At 58.0% G+C, this 26,599-nt stretch overlaps 1 protein-coding gene across 10 annotated transcripts in view; it reads right to left on the reverse strand.

Moving 5' to 3' along the window:
• The window catches only part of ARHGEF10L (Rho guanine nucleotide exchange factor 10 like), a 178,611-nt gene that overhangs the window by 74,873 nt on the left and 77,139 nt on the right, over positions 1-26,599 (reverse strand). For all 10 annotated transcript variants that reach the window (XM_029228733.1, XM_029228728.1, XM_029228729.1 and 7 more), the window contains 9 exons: positions 19,406-19,514; positions 16,790-16,896; positions 14,477-14,554; positions 13,304-13,483; positions 12,190-12,306; positions 10,785-10,877; positions 9,864-10,037; positions 4,858-5,003; positions 2,435-2,616 (listed from right to left, as the gene is read on the reverse strand). In XM_029228733.1, coding sequence (XP_029084566.1) covers positions 2,435-2,616; positions 4,858-5,003; positions 9,864-10,037; positions 10,785-10,877; positions 12,190-12,306; positions 13,304-13,483; positions 14,477-14,554; positions 16,790-16,896; positions 19,406-19,514 — 1,186 coding nt within the window. The remainder of the gene's footprint in view (positions 1-2,434; positions 2,617-4,857; positions 5,004-9,863; positions 10,038-10,784; positions 10,878-12,189; positions 12,307-13,303; positions 13,484-14,476; positions 14,555-16,789; positions 16,897-19,405; positions 19,515-26,599) is intronic.

Genomic DNA, 26,599 nt, shown 5'->3' on the forward strand with positions numbered 1-26,599 from the left:
AGACAGACAGGGTCCCTGTTCTTGTGGAGCTTATGACCTGGTCAGGATCAGGGAGGAGTCAATTAACAACTGCAGATGGTGGGAGGTACTGGGGAGAAAGATATCGGGGTGATAGGACAGAGACGGGATGGGGGCTGAGGGTGCCCAGATCTCTGGTGATGCTACAAATGCAGTGTCGGGGACGTGGAGGGGGGGCAGCTAGAGACAGAGCGGGAGGGCCCAGCAGGACTGGATGGGGAGGTCCCTGAATGCCAGGCTAGGGAATTTGGGCTGTGTCCTCTACACCATGGTTACTCAAGCTGAGATCTTACAGAATCCCAGGGAGGGGCGGAGGCATGTAATTTGGATTTTCCTCGAGATGATTATCTAAAAATCAGGTGCACATCTTCAGTCACCTGGATACAATGACTTTAAAGCCACACATGCTGCTGCGTGGCATCAGGGCTTCCGTGGACTTTGGTGCCACGTGATGGTCGCCAGGTAATGAACACAGAGCGGGGTGGGCGTGGGCGGTAAGAGATATGCTCACACCAAACGAAGGGCAAAGAAGGGCTCTGCAGCGCCCCAAATGGGGTGAGCTGGTGGGAAATGGAGATCACCGTGAGGCACTCTGGGGTACAGGTGCAGAGAACTCAAAAGAACCTGCCCCATAAGAGGACCACGTCTATGTTGAGAGCAATTTGGTGCCAGCAAAACAACATCATCCATCACATGAAATTAATGCTGTTACTTGAGTTTTATTATTTTGTAGCATCATTTTTATTCCACTTGTGATTCTGTTTTGGTTTTATGGTTGTTCAAGGGATATAAGCATAAGGAGTTTATTATACCTAGTCTTATACTTGCACATATTTGAATAACAATATAATAAAAAACCATTCAAGGCCAACTGGGGTTCAACAAGGATTTCTTTTTTCCTCTTTCAAGGGGGTCTGGCAGCCTAGTACTCTGCTTTGAGAAATGTGGCCACAGATACAACAGTGGCTGAAGGAGCACTGCCAGAGCAAGAGTCCGAAGGGTGGGGGGAGAGTGGAGTGGAGCCAGGGCTAAAGGCACCTCTGAGGGGGGCAGATGGGCCAGGAGCCCCTCCCAGGGGGCTTCTGTGAACAGAGAGCCATGAACACAAGACAGCCTCCCATGCCTCCCAGGCCTGGGGAGGGGGACACAGCAGCTGAAGTGGGCGCAGCCTTCCGAGGACGAGAGTGTGTGGTGAGTCCCTCCCTCAGAGCCACCTCCCAGGTCAGGGATGGACCGAGCTGGCCAGTGGGGAGGGGTGACAGCCAAGTGCCTTCCTGCTGGCCATGCAGTTACGTCCTTCGTTCATTCAACAAATGTCTATTAACACCCACCACATACCAGGCTCTGGAGGGCTACAGTCACACCAAGGGAAAAGACAAGATGGAAACCAGACCATCACCATAGAGGTGAAAACATACCCGGGCCTTGGGAGCACTGGACGGGGACCTGGCAAGTCCAAAGGAATCAGGAAGGGCTTCTCTAAGGAAGTGTCACCTGAGCTAAGATGAGTAGGGGCAGATAGACAAAAACAGGATGGCAGGAGAACACTCTGGAGAAGGGCAGAGGCCGGGAGAACGCCCTGGGGCAGGAGGGGGCTCAACCCCCCAGGAATGGAGAGGTCAGGGCAGCCAAGCCCAGGGAGTGAAGGAGGGGGGAGGGCTGAGGTGGGGCGGCAGGTGGGCCCCCAGGACGGGAGTGTGAGCCCGGGCGAGAACCTGGGACTTCACCCTGAGAGCAGTGGGAAGCCACCGGCGGATTTCAGGTGGAGGGTGACACACAGCTCTGATACGCATTTTGAAAAGTCGGCCTGGGGAGGGTAGAGGATGGGACGGGACAGGACAGGAAGGGGCAAAGGGGAGGGAAGGGCAGCACCAGGAAGTTCCTGCCACAGCACCGCGGAGATGGAGAGGACGGGGCGCACGGGGGAGCCTGCCACCCCGAGTTCTCACTGTCCTTGTTGTCCAACAGTCTGAGGGGATAGCATAGGGGAAAGAGGATCCAGGCAGAGCCAGGCAGCCCCGAGCCTGGGCCCTGAGGGTTTCAGGGACAGGGTGAGTGTCACCGGGGCCCCTCACTGTATAGACGGGCAAACTGAGGTCCCACATGGAGGCAAGCAATGGCCAGGCAGGCACTGGAGGTCACCCTTTCTGATCCAAGGTCACTGCGTGTGCACGCATGCGTGTGCACGTGTGTGCACGTGTGTGTGTGCACGCTCGCCAGGGCGTACAGGACTGGGGTGGGAAGGGGCTGGGAGGTGTGACTGCATGCAGCATGCATTTGCACACTCATGTAGGGATGTGGGTGTGTGTTTGTGTACAGTTATGTACAGCAGGAAAAGTCTCCGGGCCAAGTGCCCGCGGGCCTGGGGGCCGAGCCCAGGCAGATGCTCCCAGGGCAGTGTCGGGCAGGTACTCACTCTGGGCCTGGCCCGCAGCCGAGGCCTTCTTGGCGCCGGCGTGCTGGATGAGTACGTTGTCCTTGTCATAGGAGCTGCCCTCCTGGCCCACCTCCATCACCTGCACCTGGGGCAGCGCCGTGTTCCACTTCACCACATACTTGGGCCCCAGGGGCACCAGGCTGCTGATCTCCAGCTGGCCCCTGCCAGGAAGAGAGGACACGGCCCTGGAGAGCCTGCAGCACCCAGCCCCAGGGCCAGCCAGAGCCGCTCCTCAGCAGGTCAGCTCAGCCAGGCACCTCACAGCCCAAGCACAAGCCCTCAGGCCAAAACCAAGCCAGGCGGAGCAGGGAATGGAGGAAGGGGCAGAAGCATCAGGGCGTCCAGGCCCCAGCCCCATATCCAGAATCACACGCCCACCCCAAGCCTTGGCGCCCCTACCTGTGGTTGGCAGGCCTGAGGAAAAAGACAAGAAGGGTCGTTATCGTTACGGAGTGGTTTCCGTAAAAACCATTGCAGCCGCTGAGACCCCCCTGGGGGTCGGCCACCGGGCTGGGCCAGGTGTGGGCAGAGCGGACCACACGGAGGGCCTTCTCCCTGGACTGGGCACTGGCCTTCCATCACCTATTCCCACAGTGGCCCTGCTAGGAAGCCTGTACTATTCCAGAAAAGGATACTGATGCTCAGAGAGGTCACGTGACTCACTCCAAGTCACCCAAGATGACCCCCCAAAAGTGGGCCACTAACACCCTCATCACACTTTCATGCCATGCTAGGCTCCAAGCAACAGGAGGGCAGAGAGGGTGTAGGTCAGATCCCTAGCACCTGCACAGAGCCCAGGATATAAACGGGACTTAAAAATTATAGGGCTTGGGCTTCCCTGGTGGCGCAGCGGTTGAGAGTCCGCCTGCCAATGCGGGGGACACGGGTTCGTGTCCCGGTCCGGGAAGATCCCACATGCCGCAGAGCGGCTGGGCCCGTGAGCCATGGCCGCTGAGCCTGCGCGTCCGGAGCCTGTGCTCCGCAACAGGAGAGGCCACAGCGGTGAGAGGCCCGCGTACCACAAAAAAAAAAAAAAAAAATTATAGTGCTTGAATGAGGGAGGGAGTGAATGAACGAATGAATGAATGAGTCAGCCATCAGCACCGCTGCACTGATCTGGGACAGAGGCTTCCTTGCCCAAGACCCCTACCAGGGCCGGATCCTGTCCAGACCTGTGAACTGACACCAAGTAAGAGTTCAATAAACATTTGATGGATTAACAGACTGAAGGATGAGTGGGTGGAGGCTGTGTGTGAGCCCCCAGATAGCCCTGCTTGCTCCCCACCTTCCAGGACACGTGATCCACAACCACGGATAATCCCCAAATCTGCTCCGTGGCCATGCACAGGAAGGCACAGCCGACTCTGGGTGCAGAATCTAAACCAGTCTCCTCGGGCGCCCCCCGCCCCACATGTGCTCCAGCCAAGCGGTGGGAGAGCCAGGCTGGGGTTAACGCCCATCTACGGGTGACTGCTTTCCCTCGTGGGTCTGGGGTGTTGCTGCCATCTGCTGTTTCTGTGGTTTTTGAAACTGCTGCCAAATATTGAGAACCGAGATTCTCCTCCACTCGAGTGGATACGAGTATGGCTGGAAAGGTCGCAGCTGGCCTTCATCTGGTAAAGGGTCACAATCCCTGACGCCCACAGGACCAAGCAGTGGATACGAGTGACCCGGGCCAGGTGGGAGCCCCAGTAAAGCGTTCACGCAACCCAGCTGCAGGCCCGTGTGGCCCCAGGCACTGTGGGCCCAGAACGCGAGATCTTCACGTTTCTAAGAGAAGCCAGATGTCTCAACCTTTGTGTGAACTCCCCGTAGGAGCCAAACACAGGATTTCCAGAGGCCTAGTGCAACCCACGGGCCATGAGTTTGCAGACTCTGGTCTAAAGAATCACCCTCTCCCCACTGCAGGGCTCCAACTCCAATCCCGACTCCAGGCAACACCTGGCAGCCTGCCTCTGGGCATTTCTACAACCTCTGACCCAGAACCGGGAAACCAGGCTCCTGCAGGGAGTTGGGGGAAAGGCAAAGACTCATGTTGAGAAACACTCAGATCCGGCCGGAGGAAAATCTATTTGACTTAAAGCAGCAGGGATTTGGGATCTGGGCTGGGAACAGGGAAGAATCTCTTGAATTTCAAAGTGGTCAAAACTCAGCAGACTGTTCAGTTCCGACGGCAGAGTTCCAGAACAGTCCACCCTGTGCAACAGACAGTGGTTTGCCCTCAGTGACCTCTGCAGGTGCTTCCTAGCTCTGGGGACCAGGGACAGAGCAGTCACAAAGGGATAGAAGAGGAAGTCGGGATGTTGGAGGCCTCCGATGAGCTCACGCAGGACCCCAGCTATGACGGACTGGGACATGACAGGAGGGGTCCCCAGGGAGGGGCAACAGCCAGGCCTGCTTACTTGAAGTTGATGTTGGCGCAGACCAGCATGTCGCTGAGCAGGAAGACCCTGCGCTCCTTGGACTTGATCAGCTGCCCGCGGTCACCGTACACGGTCTCCGTCAGCGTCTCACACAGGAGCAGCTGACGCTGGCCTGAGGTCAAAAGCTGGGGGGAGGGGACAGAGCAAGGTCAACACCAACATCGTACACGGGCTGCTCCACAGACATCGCTGTGCCAAAGACCCAGGATTCTCCCTCCACATACAAAGGGGACCACAGCTGGGGGAGGTGGAGGATGAGGCAGGGCCACGCCCTCCATCCCCGGGGGACAGGAGGCACTGACCACCCACCGGCCCTAGCAGCCAGCACCCCTGCTCAGGTGAGCCAGCCACTGCCAGCGGGACAGCTCCAGAGCCGCAGACCTGTGCTCTGACCTTGGTTCCCGGAGCGCCCGCTGTGAAGCCCTCTGGCAGGCGCCATGTCACCTCTCCACACCTCAGCTTTCTCAGCTGTCAAGTGGGCGATACCTCTACGAGCTCACATCACCAAGGCAACAACGTGTGACCGGACCTGGCTACATGATCCGCAGAGCCCAGCAGAGGAGGAAAACCCGGTGCTCGCTCAGAATTATTAAGAATTTCAAGGGCTCCCCTGGTGGCGCAGTGGTTGAGAGTCCGCCTGCCGATGCAGGGGACACGGGTTCGTGCCCCGGTCCGGGAAGATCCCACATGCCGCGGAGAGGCTGGGCCCGTGAACCATGGCCGCTGAGCCTGCGCGTCCGGAGCCTGTGCTCCGCAACGGGAGAGGCCACAACAGTGAGGCCCGCGTACCGCAAAAAAAAAAAAGAATTTCAAGATGGCAATGGCAGAGCATTAAGCCAAACGTGGGGCCCTTCTGAGTGCCCACCCTGGTGACGGCACAGGCCACACACCCAAGGAGCCGGCCCTGCGACGGGACACCCCGCAGATGGCCACTGTCCCCACTGCTGCCACTGTTCGTGTGGCCTCAAGCAGGGAGACTCCTGGCCTGAAAGTAGGTCCCATTCGTCACCCTGACCTATTGAACAACCTCAGCTACTGGCCTCGTGGAAGGCCTCGTGTGGGGCTGGGACAGATCTGCTGGTCGGCAAGGCAACCCTCTGACAAGGCTGAAGGCCTTCAAGCCTCCAGCATCCGAACAGGCGTCTGCCCATCTCGGGCTGGACTCCAAGAATGCTGCCAGCCCCGGACCACCATCAGACCCAGAGACCCGCTGGGAAATCGTCTCTTTACTAACTAAGGATTTTGCTGAGGAGTAAAAGGAGTGTTCAGCAAAATTCCTTCCCAAAGCCCGTGATCCTGATGACAGCAGCTAGCGCCCCTCCGCCCCATCCTCACAAGGGAAAGGGCGGGTCATCCCCAAACCTCTCCTGGACAGAATGCCCTTCTGTTCTGTGAAGAGCGGTGTCTCTCCAGGCGACACGAAAGCCCGAGTGACACCACATGCCACTAAAGAGTCCACGTCTCATTTAATCGCCTCAAGAACGCTGAGGCCTCCCCACTCCTGGACAAGGGGATGGAGATTCCAGAGGTAAAGAGACTTGCTGAGACCCAGTGCCGGTTGAGCGGCAGGGCAGGACAGAGCCAGGCCACACACGCTGTTCCCAGCACCGGGCAGCCAGCCACACGCCCTCTGGCTCCTGACTGGGGGTTAGAGGAGTCAGAGAAAGCCCACCGCTCCCAACACACACAAAAAGTCTCAGGGTGCCCCAGGGATACCCCCATGACTGCTAAGACTGGGCTCCCCCAGCCCACAGCTTCCACCAGCAAGCTGACTGCCAGCTCGTGTAGACACAGCTGGGACTCTGAAGACAGCAGGCCCATCAGAAGACGGCCAAGTGTGCCGTGACCCTTTTCCTCAGGAGAGAGGAAAGTCCCCTGGCTTCCGACAACCATCCTCCTGCCACTTAAGCAGATTAAAAACAAGAAAGACAAAAGAAAACTCGGATATTGCACAAGCAGCCCCCTGCAGTCGTGTCCTGAGCAGGCACATTTTGAAACAGCCGACACCGTTCCACTTCGGGCACACCCAGTTTCATTTCCACTTCTCTCTGGGTGATGGGTGGCAATAGGGAAATCACTGCACTGGCCTCAGAACTGGCCGAGACTGCCCCAGGGGGGCCCTGGCAGGGGAAGGCGTGGTGTGCGGCCACCATCACTCTCTCCACGACACCATCCCACACGCATCCAACACACCCACTTGACAGGTGGGGAAACTGAGGCTTGGGGCTGTCAGTTCCTCGCCCAACACCCAACAGGTCCCCCTGACCTCCAGCCAGTGACCACTGCTCCTCACAGCCCAGGTCCCCCCCAGCGGACAGAGCAGAAGGGAACAGACAGCTCTTCCCAGAGCAAGTGCTAAGGAGAAGGGTTTCCTTCTCCCGAGTGATCTCACAAGTGTGTGAGCCAAAGCGAGAAAAACCCTCTTGGTTACAGGAAAGGAGCTAAAGACAGAAGAAGATACTTCCCAAGTGCAAAGACCATCAAACACCAGCACGGTGGCCATGGCTGGGCTAAGGTCTTTTTAACCCGAGAGACGTTTCAAAATAGAAGGTTTGGGACTTCCCTGGTGGTCCACTGGCTAAGAATCCGCGCTCCCAACACAGGGGGCCCAGGTTCGATCCCTGGTCGGGGAGCTGGATGCAGCAACTAAGAGTCTGTATGCCGCAACTAAAGATCCCGCGTGCCACAACTAAGACCCCGCATGCCACAACTAAGACCCGGTGCAGCCAAATAAACAAATAATTTTTTTTAAAAAAATAGAAGGCTTGTGTGGAACTGGCTGGGGAAGTCCTGCCTGGAGGCGGGGAAGGGGGATGACCTCCACCCTTCAGGCCCACTCTGAGCAATCCTGGATGGGGATACACCCCGGGGAGGGGGCTCCATCCCCTGCCTCATCTTTTCTTCCCAGCTCTATACTCCTGGAACAGGAAAAGCAAACCCAGGTGCCTGCAGGGCCAGAAGTAACCTCAGTGGGAAGACCTGGATGTGGACTGAGGGGGCAAGGGCAGCCGCTACTCAGGTGACTGGTGCCACATAGGAGGGTGGGCCGGAGTGCCAGCTCTTCCGACCCTTAAGAAGATACATGAGTCTAAATGTTGTGGGACATTTCTCCATTTCTAAATGTTGGCAATTAATTCCATTTTCCTAAAAATACTGTGTGGGCCTAAATACACATGTGCAGCCTGAATTTGGCCTGAGGTGGGACAGTCTTAAGATGCAGGACCCTGAAGCTTAGAATTGCAAGGGACCCTGCAAGTTCACTTGTCCGGGCCTTGTTTTGTAGGCCTGTGGTGAAAATCAAACATGACAATGCAGTTAGTAAGTATCATGTACTGTAAAGGGCGGGGCCACGTGGGAAGCGCTGTGGTGCTCCTGGTGACACTCCCCAAACATTAGAAAGTTCCACCCCGTGTGGCTGAAATCTCATCAGCCTTAGTCACTGGCCTTAGTTCTGCTTTTGGGGCCACAGAGCCAGGAGGCTCCCAGTTTTCCCCCAAATACCTGAACACCTCCCTGTGACTCCACAGGATGTCCCTTCCCCAAAGAACAACGCTTGCCCTCGCCAAGTGCCCTGGGGTGGGGGTCACCTCACCCCGAACCATCGGGGCCAAACCCCACACTCTGGTGGGTGAAAGAAGGCGGGGCCCGGGGCCTCCCAGATGTGGGTGCAGCTGCAAGCGGCTCATGTCACAAGCCACTAGGGAAACAGAGGACTAAAGTTCACCAAAGGGACCTCCCTGGTGGTGCAGTGGTTAAGAATCCGCCTGCCAAGCAGAGGACACGGGTTTGAGCCCTGCTCTGGGAAGATCCCACATGCCGCGGAGCAACTAAGCCCATGTGCCGCAACTACTGAGCCTGAGCTCTAGAGCCCACTAGCCACAACTACTGAACCCGCGTGCCACAACTACTGAAGCCCGCACGCCTAGAGCCCATACTCCGCAACAAGAGAAGCCACCGCAATGAGAAGCCCGTGCACTGCAATGAAGAGTAGCCCCTGTTCGCCACAACTAGAGAAAGCCCGCGCACAGCAACGAAGACCCAACGCAGCCAAATAAATAAACAAATAAAATTTAAAAAATAAAGTTCACCAACAGGTGACTCTGGGAGGTGACTAATTTTTTTGTACCAACTTTGTGTTTTAAAAACAGAGTTCCCAAGCTTCCCTGGTGGCACAGTGGTTGAGAGTCCGCCTGCCGATGCAGGGGACACGGGTTCGTGCCCCGGTCTGGGAAGATCCCACATGCTGCGGAGCGGCTCGGCCCGTGAGCCATGGCCGCTGAGCCTGCGCGTCTGGAGCCCGTGCTCCGCAACGGGAGAGGCCACAGCAGTGAGAGGCCCGCGTACCGCAAAAAAATAAAATAAAATAAAATAAAAACAGAGTTCCCTAATAGACCCATTTGAAAGTTTTTCAAGATTTTTTTTCTTGCTAGAATTTTCCTAAGTTGCAATCCCAAAACATGGCGTGGATTTTTCTTTTTGCTTCTTAAAAAATAACACTAATAATGACAGCTGCCACCTTGTATTAAGGGCTCTGGGTCTGCCAGTTTGCCAACTCACTCATTTGCCTCGCAGAAGCCCTGAGGGTCAGGCGCCATCGAGCTCTTCTCAGTACAGAGGAAACAACTGAGGTTCAGAGAGGTTGGGTGATTCCCCTGAGGCCACACAGTAAGCACCAGTGGCAAAATCGGGATTCAAACCCAGACTCTGACTCCACGGCCCACTAGTTTAAGCACAACACTAGGCTATCATTTCTGGCACCTTTACTGGCGATCACACCTGCTGAATTAAATCAGCTGGTATCCTAAAATCACATGAGTAGTAACGAATGTGGAGGTCTAGTCAAGATTAATCCTTAAGGTAAGGTCTGCGGGCTCAGAGAGAAGCAAAGAATCGCCTCCCTCGGAGAACACTGCCACCTGGTGGGTGCCACAGGGCAGGAGGCAGAGCGACAGGCGAGGCCGGCTGCAGGGCAGCTACGCACGCACCTTGTTGAGGCTGCTGCGGTCACTGACGCTCTTGGTCAGCTGCTGGATCTCGGCCACCTGGTCGGCCAGCCGCTTCTGCTCGTTCAGCTTCTCGGCCAGCGTCTCCAGCTCCGTGAGCGCCAGCTGCAGCGAGAGCCTGTCCGGGTGGCCCCTGGGGGTGTTCTTCAGCATGTCCTGCCGGGGCCCAGAGGGAGCCACGACTGAGACCCCCACCCCAGCAGACCCTCCCCTGGCTGGGGTCACAGCCTCCGCCTCCACACTCGGGCCTGAGAAGGGCCCAGCTTGTAGCCAGGATAGGCGGGGCCTGACATAAAGCAAGGCCTCAAGAAGCAGCTGGTGAATGAAAAACTAAAATAAAACAGCTGTGCGGACCGATCCCTGATCCACTGGTGAACTTTACACTGAGACGAGACCCACTCCTGCTGCTGGTCGCTCTGAGAACAGAGAGGAAGCCCAGCTGGGGCCCTTGGGCTGGCAGCCAGCCTTCCCCCCAGGGGGACTCACCCCCTGACTGAGGACCCCCGGCAACCAGGGGAGGTGCCTCAAGCTCTCGGGGCCCAGCGTGGAGGCTAACGCTCCCTCGGGAAGCCTGAAGTGCCAAGATCAGAGCACCCACGGGGCATCTCCTCACTGCCAGGGGCCCCACGGTCGCCCGGATTCCACGTGCCTTCCCACAACCTGGGCTAACGTCACCACCGGTCACCAGGTTCCCACCAGGGGAGGCGAAAGTAAGCTCGATGGGCTCCACCCTAGGAGTGGGGAAAGAGGAGGCCGGGGGGCCAAGGCCCTGCCCACCGTGCACAGATGCGTGGGTTGTGGGTGACGGATGAGAAGCCAGGCCTCCTGCCCCAACCCCATGAGGCTCGCACCATCCCACGCCCCACCCTGCAGGTTGGTGGCCGCCGGAATCCCCCGTGGTACCTGAAGCAGGAGGATGAACTGAGGGAACCTCTGGATGGGCTTCACCATCAGCCCGTAGAGCGTGACGCGGTCGGGGCTACACACCTGCCGCCGCTGTTGGAGATGAGGGGGGATAATTCACTGAGCCTCCGCAGCAAGGGCCCAGCACCCGGGGTACAGATGCGGCCCATCCCGGGCTCCCCTCCCCGGACCCAGGACCCTGCTCAGCCTTGGGCCCAAGAGAAGAGCCCAGGAGGTCCCTGGTTCCACAGTCAGGGGTCCCTGCCACCACAGGGCTCCCCGGTACAGCCCCTCACCCTGGAAAGCCTAGAGCATCACGTTAAAGTCTCTGGACTAAAAGCATAAGTAGGACATTTCAGCAATTTATCCAAGAAGTCAGGCTACTGAAAGTAGCCAAGACAACCATTCCCTCCACCTAAACTAAAGCGGACGGGCCTGGGCCGGGGTGAGGATTGGCAGGGGGACGGTTCTTACTGTCCTGTCTCTTGCTTCTGTTTCCACCTCTCCATCCACACACCTGTCACCTTGACCCAGGCCCTCAGCCCCTGCGACCCAGGCTGCCGCCACAGCTTCCCCACCGGCCTCTGCCTCCATCTGCCTCTACCCAAAACTTCAGTGGCTCCCCGCTGCCTGAAATACGACATCCTAGCCCCTGGGCCAGGAGGTCCAGATCCGCCCAAACTGAACTCCACTGCTCTGGGCCTCTCTCCCGGGCACCCAGTGCTCCCAGGATCCAACCAGCCTTGCCTCTGACCTTTGCCCCATCACCCTTGCACCTGGAACACCCTCTTCTCCATCTCTCCATTTCAACCCCACTGACCGCCCCCAGGACCCATGTCAGATGGCACCCCATTGAGAAAGCCCCCGTGATCCTCTGGGATCCAGGCTGTAGGCTCCTCGGCTGAGGCCGGGGGCCCTAGCTCACCTGCGCCCTCTGCTGGGTGGCACGTCTCTGACTCACCTAAGTGTGCGCCTAGGAAATGGGGATTGGGGACCTGGTCCCACAGCTACTTGAGGCCTATAGTCCTTTAAACTCTATTCTCGCACGTGATCCCCAAAGCACCGCTTTAAGAAAAGGGATCATCCCGGCCACAACCTGAGCCACACCAAGCCCAGCCACCATCTGCAGATGTCACAGGCCTACGCTTCCACCTGTCAGAACTCCAGGATCCCAAGCGGCTTACAGAAACTTTAACTCTTCTTCACCCTCCCCTTGGCAGAGTGGGGAAAGGAGAGGCAGATTTTCTTCCCGTGGGCCTGGGGATGGCCCAAAGGAAAGAAGAAAGGCGTCTGGGCCAAAGAAGTGATGCTGCAGCGATCCCTCCCTCCTGAGACACCTCCCTGCCCCCCCCCACCGACGGCCGGGGCTCCATTGAGAGGGGCCCCGGACCACCCTCAGGCCCACCTTGAGGAACTCGAGGAAGGCGGGCTTGGTGAGACAGGCCTTCTTGATGATGGACATGGCATTGGTAAAGTTGTTCACGTAGTCGCTGTACACGTCTAGCACCACGGACTTGGAGAACTGAAACAGGTGTGGGCGCGGCCCGGGAGGGTCACATCCATGCGAGGGGGAGGGCGACCAGCACCCCACCCTCACCGGCGACCACAGTCCTCCTCTGCTGGAGGGTCTCAGCTAGCCTTGAGGTGAGGAAACCTGTCACCCGGTGAGGGGAGGGGACAGGGCTCAGAGAGGCGAAGAGACACCAAGGTCACAGGGAGGAAGAGGTGGTGCTAAGGAGAGCCCGGGGAGGTCCCTCATCCCGCAGCACGGCAGCCTGGCCCACAGGCGAAGGGGGGCATGGCGGCCCTTTGCTACACCCCCCAGCTCCCCACCCTCAAGGATGGTGCTCCTGACCTGAGCCCCATGGACACACCGACCAGGGTGCTGGGTTTTTTGTCTTTTAGCAGAACCCAGTTGCCTACAACATATCGAAGCAGTTTCCACCGATCTGACCATCTCTCACCCCATGAATCTCTCTGGGGCCCACAGACTTCAGTGTCAAAAACCATGAGTCCAGCACACCCCCTTCTTCCACAGATGGGGACCTGAGCCCCGAGAGGGCCCTGGAGCTGCCCACGTTTGCACAGCTGAGCTGGGACCAGGCCAGGTCTCCGGGAGCACGACCCAGTGGCCTGGCCCCGACACCCTGCAGCATCCTCTGGGGCCAAGGCCATGCTCTGTGTGAGCGTCGCACAGTGGTCCCTCTGCGAGCACTCAGCAGGGGGCACTTGAGATCAGCCAGGTGGCTGCCCACAGTGGCCAGTCTCCTAGAGGCACTGCCACCTAGGCGGAGCCAGAACAGTGAGCGGGCGGCACGCAGGCGGACATCTCTGAGGACACACTGCAAGGTGTCACGCCCACCCCCGCGTAGGCCAGGCCGACTCAGGCCCTGCCACCCTCTGACCCCACTGTCTGGGACGAGGCGACCAGGTGGAGGCAGGAGGCTGGCCCGGAGAACATCCAAATCACGGCCGCGGTTGGCACCTTGGCAGGCTGGGGAGAGTCTGGGGACACCTACCGAAGCCACGAAGAGGTCCCCAATCTTCTCGGTGGAGTCCCACTCGGCCACGCGGGAGGACAGGGCGATCTGGAACATGGAGTGGCAGTGCAGGATCTCCTTCACGCGAAAAAACACCACCTGGCACTTGCGGGCACTCAGCGCCTTGGGCTCCATCTCCATCAGGGGGTTGCGGTAATCCTGAGGGGGGCGGCGCGGGCAGGGTGAGTGCCCCGAGGCCAGGCCACAGCCCCTGCCCCCACTGCCCTCATGGCCACCTGGACCGGGCCAAGCAGAACTCGGCAGACCTTCCTGCGGGAGGAGCACCCACCCCTCACTCTTCACCTGTCCTTCTGGAAGGATCTCCATGATCGTAACACTCCTGACCCTTCTGCCCATCCATAACCCACCCCCGTGACTTATGTGTTAAGCTGGGTTTTCGGGCAGACCCCTGCCTGCAAGGAGCTCCACGGAGGCAGTCCCCAGGGGCCGGCCCAGATCGGCTTTGCCCACAAGTGAGCCAGTCTGTCTAACAGAGCAGTGGCAGTGATGTCACAGCAAGACCTAGAGCCACACTCTCCAACCAGCTCTGTCAGAAACACGGGATATTTTTGTCTCCACCTGCCTGAGGTCTGGGCTCCTCCACTGTGGATCCAAACTCAGGAGGGGAAATGAGGTTGTTACTAGCACCCTCCCACCCCTACAATTCCCCTCCCTGTTGTCCTCCCCAAGAGCCCACAACATCCCAGAAGGTTCACCTTTTCAGGAATGCAAACTACAGACCAGGCCAGCACACCTTAGTCACGTAAGCATCTACTTAGCAATTCCTGTGCATCCAGATCACAGGGGAGAGGGCGCCCCCAGGGAGCTCCAAGATGACGGGGAGACATCAGCCCCTGCCCCAGGGGCTCCCAGAGTGGCGAGGGAGGCACAAGAGGCACCATATGCCCTCAAGTCCATAGGATACAGCTCATTTTATTGAACCCCGACATGGTTTCAGAAAATGCAGTCATCCTGTGAATACCAAGGCATCTGGAATTCTTGGTGTCCCCCATTTGGAGGTCCTGCTGTTTCCATAAAAGCCCTGGCCTTTGGCTCCTTCCCCTTAAAAATGCCCACAGTCCCCAAACGCTCCTTGTAAAATGTCCCTCCGGGGTCTCCCCTGCCCTCTCCCCAGACCCCCCGGAGTCCTACCTGGAGTACCCGTTTCAGAGACTCCACATAGCTGCCTTCGCTCTGCACGATGGAGCCCAGGATGTGCCTCCGGACCACCTGCTCGGGCAGAAAGCACAGTCAGCACCTGTGCCAACCATGGCACAGAGCGAGCTCCGGCTGTGTGCGGAGCCCCGGGTGATGGGACGAGGAGTCATGACGCCCAGTGGAGCTGCCGGCCGCGGGACAGAAGGAACTCGTCTTTCCCAGAGCTGCTCCTGGACCACTGGGGCCTGGCAGGCCAGCATTCCCTTCCAGAGGCCCTGCCAACCCCAGACAAATGCCCGTGCTCCCCAGACTGCAGCATGGGGGCAGGGGACGCTGGGACTCGAGTCCCCTGCCTGGTCTCTGCTCCCACACATCCAGGGATGGGAAACCACCACTCTCCTCCATGGGGACGGGCGGCCTCCTCCATCTTTGGACAACTTTAGTAGAAAATTCTTTCTTAGATGAAATTGAAGTCTCAGCTCCCGACACTTACAGACCCGATCCTTAACCAGTCTCTCTCCCGTCCCCGCCAGGTGGGCCCTACTTCAAGCTAAACGTCCCAGCCCCTTATCCTTCCCTCTTGCCCTCCCTGTCTCTCCTCAGCTATAATTAGTGCATCTCTCAGGTGCAGACCGGCCAGCACCCAGTCAAGAAGCCCTCACCTGGATACAGCAGCATGCGGGCTGGGGGGGGGGGGGGGGCGGGACTCACTGGAATCATGTGGCTCCCACCCCAGACATTCTGAAGGAATTGCTATGGGGTGCAACCTCGGTAACAGTGTTTTTTAAAGCTTCCCGGGTGATTCTAGCGTGCAGCAAAGCTGGGACAGAGCTCATGAAAGGTATCGCACATGAGAGGTGTCCGAGGGGGGAGCCTATCCACCTTGGCCCAGAGCTGGGAGGGTGACTGATCCCCACTGTGCCCCCAAAGCCATCCTGAGAACATCGATCCAGGCGCCCACCACCATCTCCCCTGCTCCCCTCTGTTTCCTCCCTCCTGCCTCTGGCACACCTTTGCATCTCCTCCCACCACCCTGCCTGCGCCCAGGCCTGACCGTGGCCCCTGTCCTTCAAGCTGCCCCACAGCGGGATGCCTTGTCAACGATCCCCAGTTTCCCAGGTGTTCCCAGAGCAGCGTTCTCCACCTCAGCATGCTGATGCTCGGGGCCGTCCCGTGCACTGTAGGACGTGTAGCAGCGTCCCTGGCCCCTACCCACCAGATTCCAGTAGCACCCGACCCCCCGCAAGCTGTGACAACCAGAAGCATCACCAGACATTGCCAAATGTCCCCTGGGGGACAAAATAAACTTGGTTGAGAGCCACTGGCCTAGAGTAACTAACATTGCTGATCCAAGAAATGCAAAAGGCTCCCGAGGAGACAGACCCGACCGACATCAAAAAGGGGAACCCCGGATTATGAGCTGGAAACCCGGGGTTCTGCCTGGCTCTGAGCTCTGACGGCTCTGACAGTGACTCACTGCATAGGGGAGGGAGCAGGGGGGTCACCACCTCAGTGTTGCCAGGGGCCAGGCAGGAGAAAGAAGGAAGGAAGGAGGCGGATGGACTCCCAAGACGAGAGGTGTGGCCGTATCTCCGATTTTCAAAAGGGGCCCATCATCATGATTTCCTGCCAACTCCAAACCGGCCAACCCCCTCATTGCATTTGCTTCCCCGACATGTCTTGCTCAGAGCCCTCATGACCAGAGGGAGGCAGGGGTCTCTCCCTCTGCCTCATGGCTAAGAAAACCCCAGCAGGGAAAAATTCAAACCTGACTCTGCCGAGGAAGGTCCCAGAGCACAGCCACCCCGATCTCAATGTGACACTTCTGGAGAAGGAAGACATCGCCCGAAGAGCCCCGCTCCTGGGATGCCTGCGGTGACTCTGGGGTCCGAACTGATGACAGGTGGGTGGATTGGGGGAGGGGGGCCAGGCACCTCCAGGGTTCCTCCCTGAACTGGATTAGCTCGATGCTTCCCAGAAAGGGACTGCGGGCCCTTTGTTCAAACACCTTCGTTTGACCCAGTTACACAGGAGCTACTCTGGCTGCCACAGGGCTGGGAAGCAAGACCTCCACATGCAGCCCCACCGCCACCCAGGATGATGGCATGGAACCTGCAGGGTCCAATTTGGAAAGTCTGTGCAGCAGGTCGAGAAGAGACCCCAGAAGGTCCCCCACCCAGCTGGGGCTCTGTCAAGGGCCCCCTGATCATCAACTCCCCTTCCAGACCCAGACCTGCATGGTCCCAGGTAGCAGGCTGGGGTCCCCACCATCCCTCCCCCTGAAGACACCCCGCTCCTCCCACAAACCTGCTGTGGGCTCAGGCCGTCTGGCATGGGGCCCAGCTCCGGGGCTGGGGGCTTGATGTCCGTAACGCTGACCTCCAGGAGCCCCATGTCCTCCTCCTCCGAGTCACCTGGAAAGTGAGATGGGCTGGTGACACATGCAAGGCAAGGATGACACACCTGCTCAAACTCCAGGAGCTGGAAACCACCCTCCCCCCCACAGACCGGGGTCCTGGGATAACGGCTCCTGGGGCCACAGAGGATTAGGGCCTACTCACTGGCCTCCTGGCTATACTCTGCTAGAACAGTCCACCCGGAAATAGAAGTGAGGGAGGGATGGAGCAAGGGAGTAGGAAGCAACACGCAGCAGGGGCTCGGCTCTCAGAATCCACCCTGCCAGGAGTCTCTGTCCCCGCTCAGGCCCGCCCGCTCCTGGGCTGGCAAAGGCCAGGCCGCCCATGTCCCCATCACTAGACACTAAAAATAGTTTTCTTCTGGTTGCCAAAAAGGGGGAAGAAAGTTAACCCCGAGAAGAGCAGGGCTGTTTGGCTTTGTGTTTTCATCTTTCAAAAAAAGAGACCCAATGGGGAAAAAGTCCAGCTGCTGTCCAATAGGGGAACGCAGACATGAGTCGGGGTAGACCTCAGAGGACAGATCGAGACAGACAGAGGCCGGGGTGGAGAGAGCGGAGGTCAGGCGGAGCGCAGTAACCCGGCCTCGCAGGGCTCCCGCCCCACGAGCTCCAGGCACAGGCACAGGGAGACGGGACCCCGCTGCTTGCGGCCCTGAAACCCGGTGCCGGCAGCCGCAGGCAGCAGGAAGCGGGTGCTAAGGGGAAGCTGGGAAGAGAGAAGTGGCGGTGGCTCCCGGGGGCCGAGGGAACAGGGACACGCAGACGGGCCTTACCTGAGCAGGAGACAGAAGAGGAGGAGGAGGAAGGACAGTGGATGACAGTATGGGGGTCGGGGTGGTGGCGGCCCTCCTGCCTGGCCCACATGGCACCCCGGGCATCACTCCGCACCCACCCCAGCCGCTGGCCCCGTGGCTTCCTCTTCCCCCATGCGCCACTGGGTAACATTCTTGGCCGGTGATTCGAGCCTTGCCGTGGCTATTAATAACGCCTCTGGTGGGAGGGTCGCTTTAGGAAAGGCTCCAGGCTAACAGGCAGGGTGGGGAGGGAGCCTGCTGGCCGCCCGGCTGGCCTGGGGATAGGGAGGGTGACCAGGAAGAGTTCCCAGCCAGCCAGCATGTCCAGCCTGTCCGTTCTCCAGGCCACTCCAAGTTCGGAATGGCTCCTCAGCCCATCGTCCCCTCCCTCGTCGGGGGGTAGGGCTTCCCCAAAAGTTTGGCGCTGAATCAAGTATATGCAGTGGTGGGGTTAATTAAACCCGCTTCACAGACGAGGAACCTGGCAGTCCAAGAGGGGAAGAAGTGGGCAAGGTCACACAGCCAGGAGGCCGTGGAACCAGGATCAGATCCAGATCAGCAAGATGCTGTCCCAGCACCAAACACCTCCTTTTTGTGGCTGCCACCGGGAATAACACCTGCCACACAGGGGTCAGGAGCTGTGCTGGGCTCTTTCCATGTACTACTACTCGGTCATCCTCACCAAAGCCCCCTGAGACAGATGCCAGATTAGCCCCATTGTACAGATGAGGAAACTGAGGCACAGAGAGGGGAAAATACATAGATTTCAAGAGGGTGCAGAGCCTCAAAGTCCTCCCTGGCTTGAATGCCTGTGCTAACGGGGCCCTGATCTCTCACCCCTGCCCTCACTCCAGCCAGAGGAAGCCTCTTCCGTCCCCTCCACGCCTGTGTGTCCCCAGGCGAGACACTGAACCACTCTGTGCCTGTTCCCCCATCTCCAAATGGGAACAAGACAGTCCTCTGTCCCTGTCTGGTGTTTATAAGTATTAAATGAGAAACTGTAAAGCTCTTCAGAGAGTGCCTGGCACACAACAGACACTCCATAAACGATGACCATCGTGAAAATCACTTCTTGAACGTCTCATACCTTCCCACCTCCGGACCGTTGACATGCTGGCTCCTCTGCCCAGAGCACCCACTCCCTGCCCCGTTCCCTGGCCTGATGGACCTGGGTCCCCTTCTCCTTCTGCTCTCAGCCCTTCCCTGACCTTTCATTCGCGCATTCCACGCTCACTTCCCCCACGCTCCCACCGTGGCAGCCCACCATGCGGCTGGTCATTTCCTGTTTGCATGCCTGTCTCCGTACTGTCCCACGTGCTCCTGCAGGCAATACTGCCTGACTCATCTTGGTGTCCCTGCACCCAGCACGGGGCATGGCACTTAGTAGGTTCTCAATAAATGTCGGCTGGTGGAGAAACAGGTGCATGGATAAAGAAGGGAATGAACAGGCGCGTTCAAAGATGAGGTCAGGTGAGCATGGGAGGCAAGAGGCCAAGGAGGCCACGACAGAGACCAGGGCAGGGATGCTGAAGGGAGAGGCCCACATTTCCCGGAAGAGATGGGGTCCACCTGCCACAGGCCGGGACACAAGCTGGCACATTTGGGGATCAGTCCCCAAACCCCACCGCCAGAGGAGCCCGGACACCCAGTGACCTCGCCCACCCACCCCTGCCGAGATTGAGCCCGCCCCTGGCCCGGCCCGCAGCTCCTCACCGAGGACGTCCTTCCTGTGCAGAAAGGACACTTTGCGCATGACTGCGATCCTCGTCTTCTCCAGCCCGTCCTTGGTCCCGCTCTTGGCGGCCTTCATGAGCTGGGTCATCTGAGCAAAGGCAGGGGGGCTCATCAGAGAAGCGGAAGGAGGCCTTGCGACATCTGCCACCAAGGGCCACCGGCCCTATCCAGGCCTCCCGGCCGGGGCTACAAACATGAGGACCCCGGAGCCCACTGCCTCCCAGGGAGGTGGCAGCAGAGGCCAAGAAAGACAGCAGGGCAGTGCCACCCCGAGACCTCCTGGGAAGGGCTGGAAGGGCATTCATGCCCTGGGGGACCTTCCAGGGGGAACCCTCTTTACTAACCCAATTTTTTCCCCTTGGGTGTCAAATTAAGGACATGGTGTGACACTGGGGAAAAGTCTGGAGGCCTGGAGTCCTAGGCCTGGTTCAGATCCCAGCCCTACCGCTCCCCACCCGCGTGACTCTGGACAAGACCCTTAACCTCACTGAGCCTCAGTTTCCTCCCTGAGACCCGCCAGAGCCTGTGAGGACTAAACAGGGTCTGGGAAAGCACGCTGGACAGTAAAAGGAGCTGCACAGATGCCCAAGCTTACTTTAGGAGCAAGTATAAAAGGAGGGGAGCAACCCCATCCCATCAGTGGAACCCCGGCCCCACCAAATAGCCGGGTTTCTTACTAAGCCTCTGCCCAGGAACAAGGGGGAGGCTGCTGCCTCCACGGAGCCGGGCGCAGCTTCCCTCAGGTGGGGAGGACCCGTGGGCACAGGCGCAGCAAGCGAAGCAGACACAGGGCGCGGGCGGAGGCAGGCCCAGGACGGGGAAGCGGCACCTTGGGCCTGCAAACAGAGCTGCCGTCCCCTAACTCACTGCTTTGTCCCCTCAGCCCCCGGCCCAGTCCTGGAAGCTTCCCTGACGTACAGCCAGTGCTAGAAGTTTCCACAGGGTTGGAAATGTTCCCTGTCTGCGCTGTCCAACGTAGCAACGGCCAGCCACACGTCGCCACTGGGCACCTGAGAGCTGGCGGGTGTGACTGAGCACCCCGAGTCCTGGTGATCTTTAATTTTAATTAACTTAGATGTAAAGAGCTGGGTGGCTATCATAATGGACGGTACAGTTCTAGGAAAGCCCCTTCTCCCTGAAGCTCTCTGCTAAAGGTGGGAAGCACTCATCTGGGGGTCCCTGGTCTCTGCTCTCTCTATCACCTTCCTCCAAACACCCGCCCTGGTCCCCAGCATAAGGGCCCGGGCACTTCTCAAGGGTCTGGGTCAGGAAGGCTTGCCGAACACTGAGTGGGCGCTGAGGCTGGGGGCAGGGTGGTAACTTTTCAGGAACAAGATGACTTTCTGGAAACAGCCAACAGCCAGCAGGGGAAAGGGAAGTCCCGGGCCCCTCCCTGCCTCTCAATGGTATGATTCTAGAGCAGCAGTTCTTGGCCTTTCGGAGAGGTGGGTGGGGCTGTCATAAACACCTGTGAGAATCTAATGAGAGGGACATTCGACCCCAGACCCCGGAAACCGTACGAAGATGCTCACCCTCCTCTGAGGGGGTCATAACCCCCACAGTGGAAACCTCTGTCCTGGAGCCCAGTTCCTGTCTCAGCAGAAAGCCGTCAGGGGGGTTGTCCTAGGAACCCCCAAAGTGGTCTTTGGGGGAACCATCAGAGACCCTTCCTGGGCCAAAAAAGAGCAACAGGTGAGCACCTGGAAGGCGTCCCTGGGCCAACCTGCCACCTCCACTGGCTCACAGCACTGAGGACAGAGCCCGATCTGGGGGCCGACTCAGGGGCCGGGCTGGGGAAAGCACCCTGGTCTCGACGCCGCCCTCCACGTGCTCCCTGCTCCTCCCTGGGCCGCAGCTTCCTAAGAAGTTAAATCTGCCCCCACCTCCAGTCACAGGGCTCTCAGAGGGTGTCCGTATAAGGGTCTTGCAAACTGTAAAGGGTCTCTCCGCCTCCTCCAGAGAGGCCTCCGGTTCTGAGGAAATGGGCAGGGCTACAGGATAGAGGGCGGGCAGGCTCTGGCTTGCACAGACCGAGGCTTGAACCCCAGTTCTGCCGCTGGCCGCTGGTGTGGCCACCAGCCAGTTGCCTCACTTGCTGGCCTTACTAACGCTGAATGACAGCAGTAAGACAGCGGCCTGCTAGGGCGTCTCAGGGAGAAAACGGTCAGGCACACAGGTAGTAATGGTCACCATCCACTGAACTCTTAGGCTGTGCCCGGCGCTGCCCTAAGCACCTGACGGTTCTGAGCTCACATCCACCCTGGGGGCTGGTACTGTTCATGCTGCCATTTCACAGGCAAGGAAACTGAAGCTCAGAGAGGTCAAGAGGCCTGCCCAGGATCACACAGCGAGGAGGTGGTGGGGCTGGCATTCAAATCCAGGCCTGCAGGCCTCCAAAGCCCACAGCACACAGTAGGTGCTCAATGAATGGAAACTACTGCTGTCCATATCATCATCCTTATGCAGAGGTCGGAGTCCCATCTGAGAAGAAGGCACTGCGGTTTCTCCTACTGGCCTCCTTACCCCGGACCTCTCTGAACAGCTCCAAGGCAGAGGAACGTCCAATGTCACCAACAAAGTGTAACCCAAACCCGCCTGCCATAGTTACCAAATTCATAGATTCCTAGGCCTCGGCCCAGACCTGTAGAATCAGCTTCTCTGGGGGTGGAGCTCAGGAATCTGCATTTTTCAAAGCACTCGGGTGATTCTGAGGGCCCTAAAATTTGAGAGCCCACACAGGAATTCTTATCGACGGTTAAGGTGTCAGTTGATGGTGGGAAGAAAGAGAGGCGAGGACATGGACAGGAGCGAGCCAGCCTTTGGCATCAGCCCGCGAAGCCAACGAAAGATGCCACCAAGTTCCAGGGCTCGAGGCAGCTCCGGGACTCAGCCCCGCCCCTGCGGCCCCAGAAGCAGCAGGAAAGGCCCCGGGAGCCCCCAGGACTTGGAGGGACAGACAGACAATACCTTATAATCGTACTTGTGCTTCAGCTCCTGCATGTCTCTCCCCCCAACTCTTAAAGCCAAGATGTCTCTCTTAGTCCTGGCGCATCGCTCCTTTAGCCTAGTCAGGTCTGGAGAAAGCTGGAGCCCCCAAGCAGCCAGGCAGAAGGACAGCAGGTGAGAGAAGCAGGCGGGGAGGGCAGGAGACAAAACACCGGCAACAGAGTAAAAAGGAGACTCAGGTGAGGTGGTGGATAGACAACCCGGGGCGGGTGGGATTGGGCACCTGGGGACCACCAGGCCCCTGCCTGGAATGAGCTCCAGCAGCATCCAACCCCAATATGCCAAGCAGTTGGGGGCTGGGTCTCTGCAGCTGTGGGGGAGCAGAGGTGGGAGGGGAACAGCCCAGGCCCCCTCCCAGTGCTCAGAGGACAAGGACTGTGTCTCGGTCATCTCCCCATCCCAGGAGCCCAGCATGCGGCTCTCGACATAAGAGGCTCTTGGCAAGTTTCCGAGATGGATGAATGGCAGGTGGACGGATGGGTGGAATGGGTGGGCAAGGGGATAAATGGATGAGTGGGCAAATGCAGAAAGGTGGGTGAATGCAGAGAGGGGTGGATGGTTGGATGGACAATAGACGGATGGGTAGATGGACAGGCTCATAGATGGATGGATAGACAGATAAGTGGATGGATGGGTGAGCAAATGGATACATTTAGTTGGATGACTGTACAGATGGCAAATGGGTAGAGGGATGAAGAGACAGTCAGATGAATTAATAAAAACGTGGATGGTTGGAAGCAGTGCTGTGCTGGTAAATATTCAACGAGTGGTTCTCCAGGAAAAAGAGCCCTGCCTTGTAGTATTTCCACGGCGTGGACACGCCCACCACAGCCAATTTCAGACTACCAATGTGACATCACTGAGTGTGAAGTTGGAAAGGGATGTGCACAATTGGTTCTTGGGTTCTTGTGAGCTAGTTTGAGCTGGCTCGAGCACACCACTGGAGGAACAGAGGGAGGGAGGGATGATGGGCGGGCAACTGGATGGAGGGGTAGGTGGCTGGCTTACATACTATCTGGGAAGACGGACAGATAAATGGACACACAGACAGACATTCAAATGCATGAACTGTAGGAGCAATTGTGACATTTGGTAAAATATAGAGAAGACCATGACTGGGATTACTTGTAGAAAAGTAGACAAGCAGAGGAATAAAAAGCACGAGCTTAGAGGCAGGTGGGCCTACATTCAAAGCACTGCTCCCCGCGTACTAGCTGGAAAAGTCTCCTTCCCTCTCTGAGTGACAGCTTCCTCGCTGGTAAAGTAGCCATAATAATAACTACCTCATAGTATCACTGAGAAGGTGAAATGGACAAAGCATGTAAACCCCAGAGCTCAGTGAGTGTTCAAAAAAATGGAAGCTTTTTTAGATATTAGACTATCTTTCAAATAATAAACGCTCAGTATTTGTTGAATGGATGGACAGTTGACTGGATGGATGGATGGATGGATGGATGGACGGATGGAGGGATGAACGGATGGACAAGGTACTTCCTTTCCAATCCTATGTGATGTTGAGCTACGGTTCTACCACCTACTTGCTGTGTGGCCCTCACCACATCATTTAACCTCTCTGAGCTTCTGTCACTTAGGTTCTCTGATCAACAAAATGAGACTCTTAAAGCAAGTAATACCAACCACTCTAGGGTATTAGGAACAATAAATGAAACTGCTCTGTCAGCTGTACCACACTGGGCAAATATTCACTATCGTTATACAAAGAAGTAGCAGGACAGGGATCCTTCTGAGAGTTACTCAGACTCCCCAGAAAACTGGAGTCCTGTTTCATCTATAAATAAGACTGACATGATAAATCATAAAGGACCTGGGCCTCTGCCTCTCTCAGGGTCCGAAGAACTAGATTCGAAGGTGAACTGCAGAATTAGCCAGATCAGAGTCAACCAGCTGAGGTCAGAGCTGGCATTGCTGCCCAGGCCCCTGGCCAACTGGATCACGGTCACCTTCATTACGAAGAGATCACAATCAGAAAGTGGACAGGTTCAGTGGAGCCCGTTTCACAGCTGGGAAAAAAAAGTAAAAACCTCCCACTGACCATGGGGGGCAACCAGCAGGCCCTCATTAATCAGGATCAGGCTCCCGGTCACATCTGGGTCAAGGGCTCCTAAGGAGGTCCCTCTGCAGAGCCTCGGTCATTTTCTTTGGCAAAAATCAGCCCACTGAGGGCTGGCTTGGCCAGACACCTACAGGAGGGGCTCCACTAGTTCTTTTGCAGCTGCACAGGGTACCAGGCTCCTGTTAGACTCTAAGGACAGGACCCGACTCTGCCCAGATCTCTGCTGCCTGACGCGCCACAGCACAAACTACATACAGGCAAGCAGCGGCGGCACCGGAAACATGCAGCGGCTGCAGCACGACGCATAGGAGCAGATGCGCCCCAAGCAGCTCAGGAGAGCAAAGCCCTGCAGGTGGGGCTGTGGTGGGGCAGTTCCCAGGCAGAGGTGGGTGTCAGAAGAAATACCCCCCTACAATCCCTGGAAGCCTGCTGTTCAGGGAACAGGCGGGCCTGGGCCCATGGCCGGAGAAAAGTCCTCATGGTCAGAAATTCCAAGAACTCTGCACGTCGTCTGTCTGCTGAGGAAGAGTCCCAAGCCCCCAGCTTGAGGGTGTGCGGGACACAAGCCCAGGGGCAGCCCCCAGAGACCCCCACCCCTGGGGCCAGGCCAAGGTGAGGGCCCGCCCAGCATTTCTCAGAGTGCTCTGTGGGGCCCTTGCATCCCTGGAGGACAGAGCGCTGTTAAAAAGCAGATTGCCAGGCCCCACCCAAACCCCGAACCTGGGAGCGAGGCCACGACATCTGCGATTTCAACCAACTACCCACGTGATCCTGATGCCTGTGCAAGTCTGAGGACCACCATGGGAGAGCCCAAACTCAGCATCCCCACGCGTCCTGCCCTGAGAGGTGCTGACAGTTCCCTCTTGGTCCCCAGCAAGAAGGCACGGGGCTGGGGAAGTGGCCGTGGGAGATTAAGTGGGACAGTCAGAGGCTGAGAACAAGGGCTGGCCCAGGCCTGGAGTCCCACCTGCTCACACCCTCCAGAGGAGGGCTGGGACACATGAGTCCCGCCCCCGCTATGCAGAGGCTACCCAGGGCGTGTGGCGCCTTCATAACCAAAGCCCCCTCTCTCCCCTAAACTAGAGCATGCTGCCCCTTCTAAGGACAGAAGCAGGAAGAGGCCTGTTCCTGGGCTTTTGCCTGGGTCATTCCTCCAACTGGGGACACCTTTCCCATCTCCTCTGGCTTCTGCACCCCAGCTCCCAACCCGCCTCTCTTTGAAGGAAGCCTCCTGTGATTAGGCCCATCAAATCCCACCTGTGTCGGGCAGGCGGCCATACGTACACGGGCTTGTGTTCACAGAAAGGCATGTTTTCTTCATTTCTGACAAAGCGTTTCATATTCGGTGTCTCCTCCTAGACCACAAAGGTTCCCCAAGCTTGGGCTGGGTCTTCCGGTCTCCCTATACCCCAACTCACACCCTAACATGTGGACTGGGCACAGAGTAGGTGTCAGAGATGCTTAACTTTTTTTGCTAGCAGGAGGTCAAGGCTGTTTTCCGTGGCGCCGCCCATGGGGGCCCAGCCGAGAGGAGAGCAGGGGTTCAGGAGAGACCTGCTCAGCCCCCAGGCTTCCTTCATCTGAGTAAAGTCTGTCTGAAGACTCTTAGGCGTAGGCGCTGCTCTGGCCTGTGCCCCTCTCCCAGAAGGGATCCCCAAACTCAGAAAGGGGCAGGAGGCACTCAGAAAAACTTGGGAGTTGGAGGCCCCTGTAATCCAGCCTGGGCCTGGGGCCCCTGCCTGGTCCCTGCCCCGCCTGCAGGCAGGACTCGCTGACAGGTTGAGCCCACTTGCCTGCCTGTGTCTTTTCAAAAGGACCCTTACAGAGACCCAGTCACCTCTGGTCGGGCAGGGCCTGTCTCTAAGAGGCTGCTCCCATTCAATCCCAAATCTCGGCATGGATAGAACCTGCCTTCTGGTGGCTTCTAGAGAACACATGGGACAGGCAAGGCTGTCACAGCAAAGGAGGAACCAAACAATCCATCCTCCTCTTGGCTTCCGTGCCTCCTTCCATGAAATCAGCAGAATGAACTCTGTTCCAGGCAGAAACACTGGAAGCAATCAACGCATGGATGGCCCCTTGAAAGGCTCTGG

Source organism: Monodon monoceros, unplaced genomic scaffold (assembly GCF_005190385.1).
Source record: "Monodon monoceros isolate NGI ecotype Baffin Bay Population unplaced genomic scaffold, NGI_Narwhal_1 Super_Scaffold_18, whole genome shotgun sequence".
NCBI lineage: Eukaryota > Metazoa > Chordata > Mammalia > Artiodactyla > Monodontidae > Monodon > Monodon monoceros.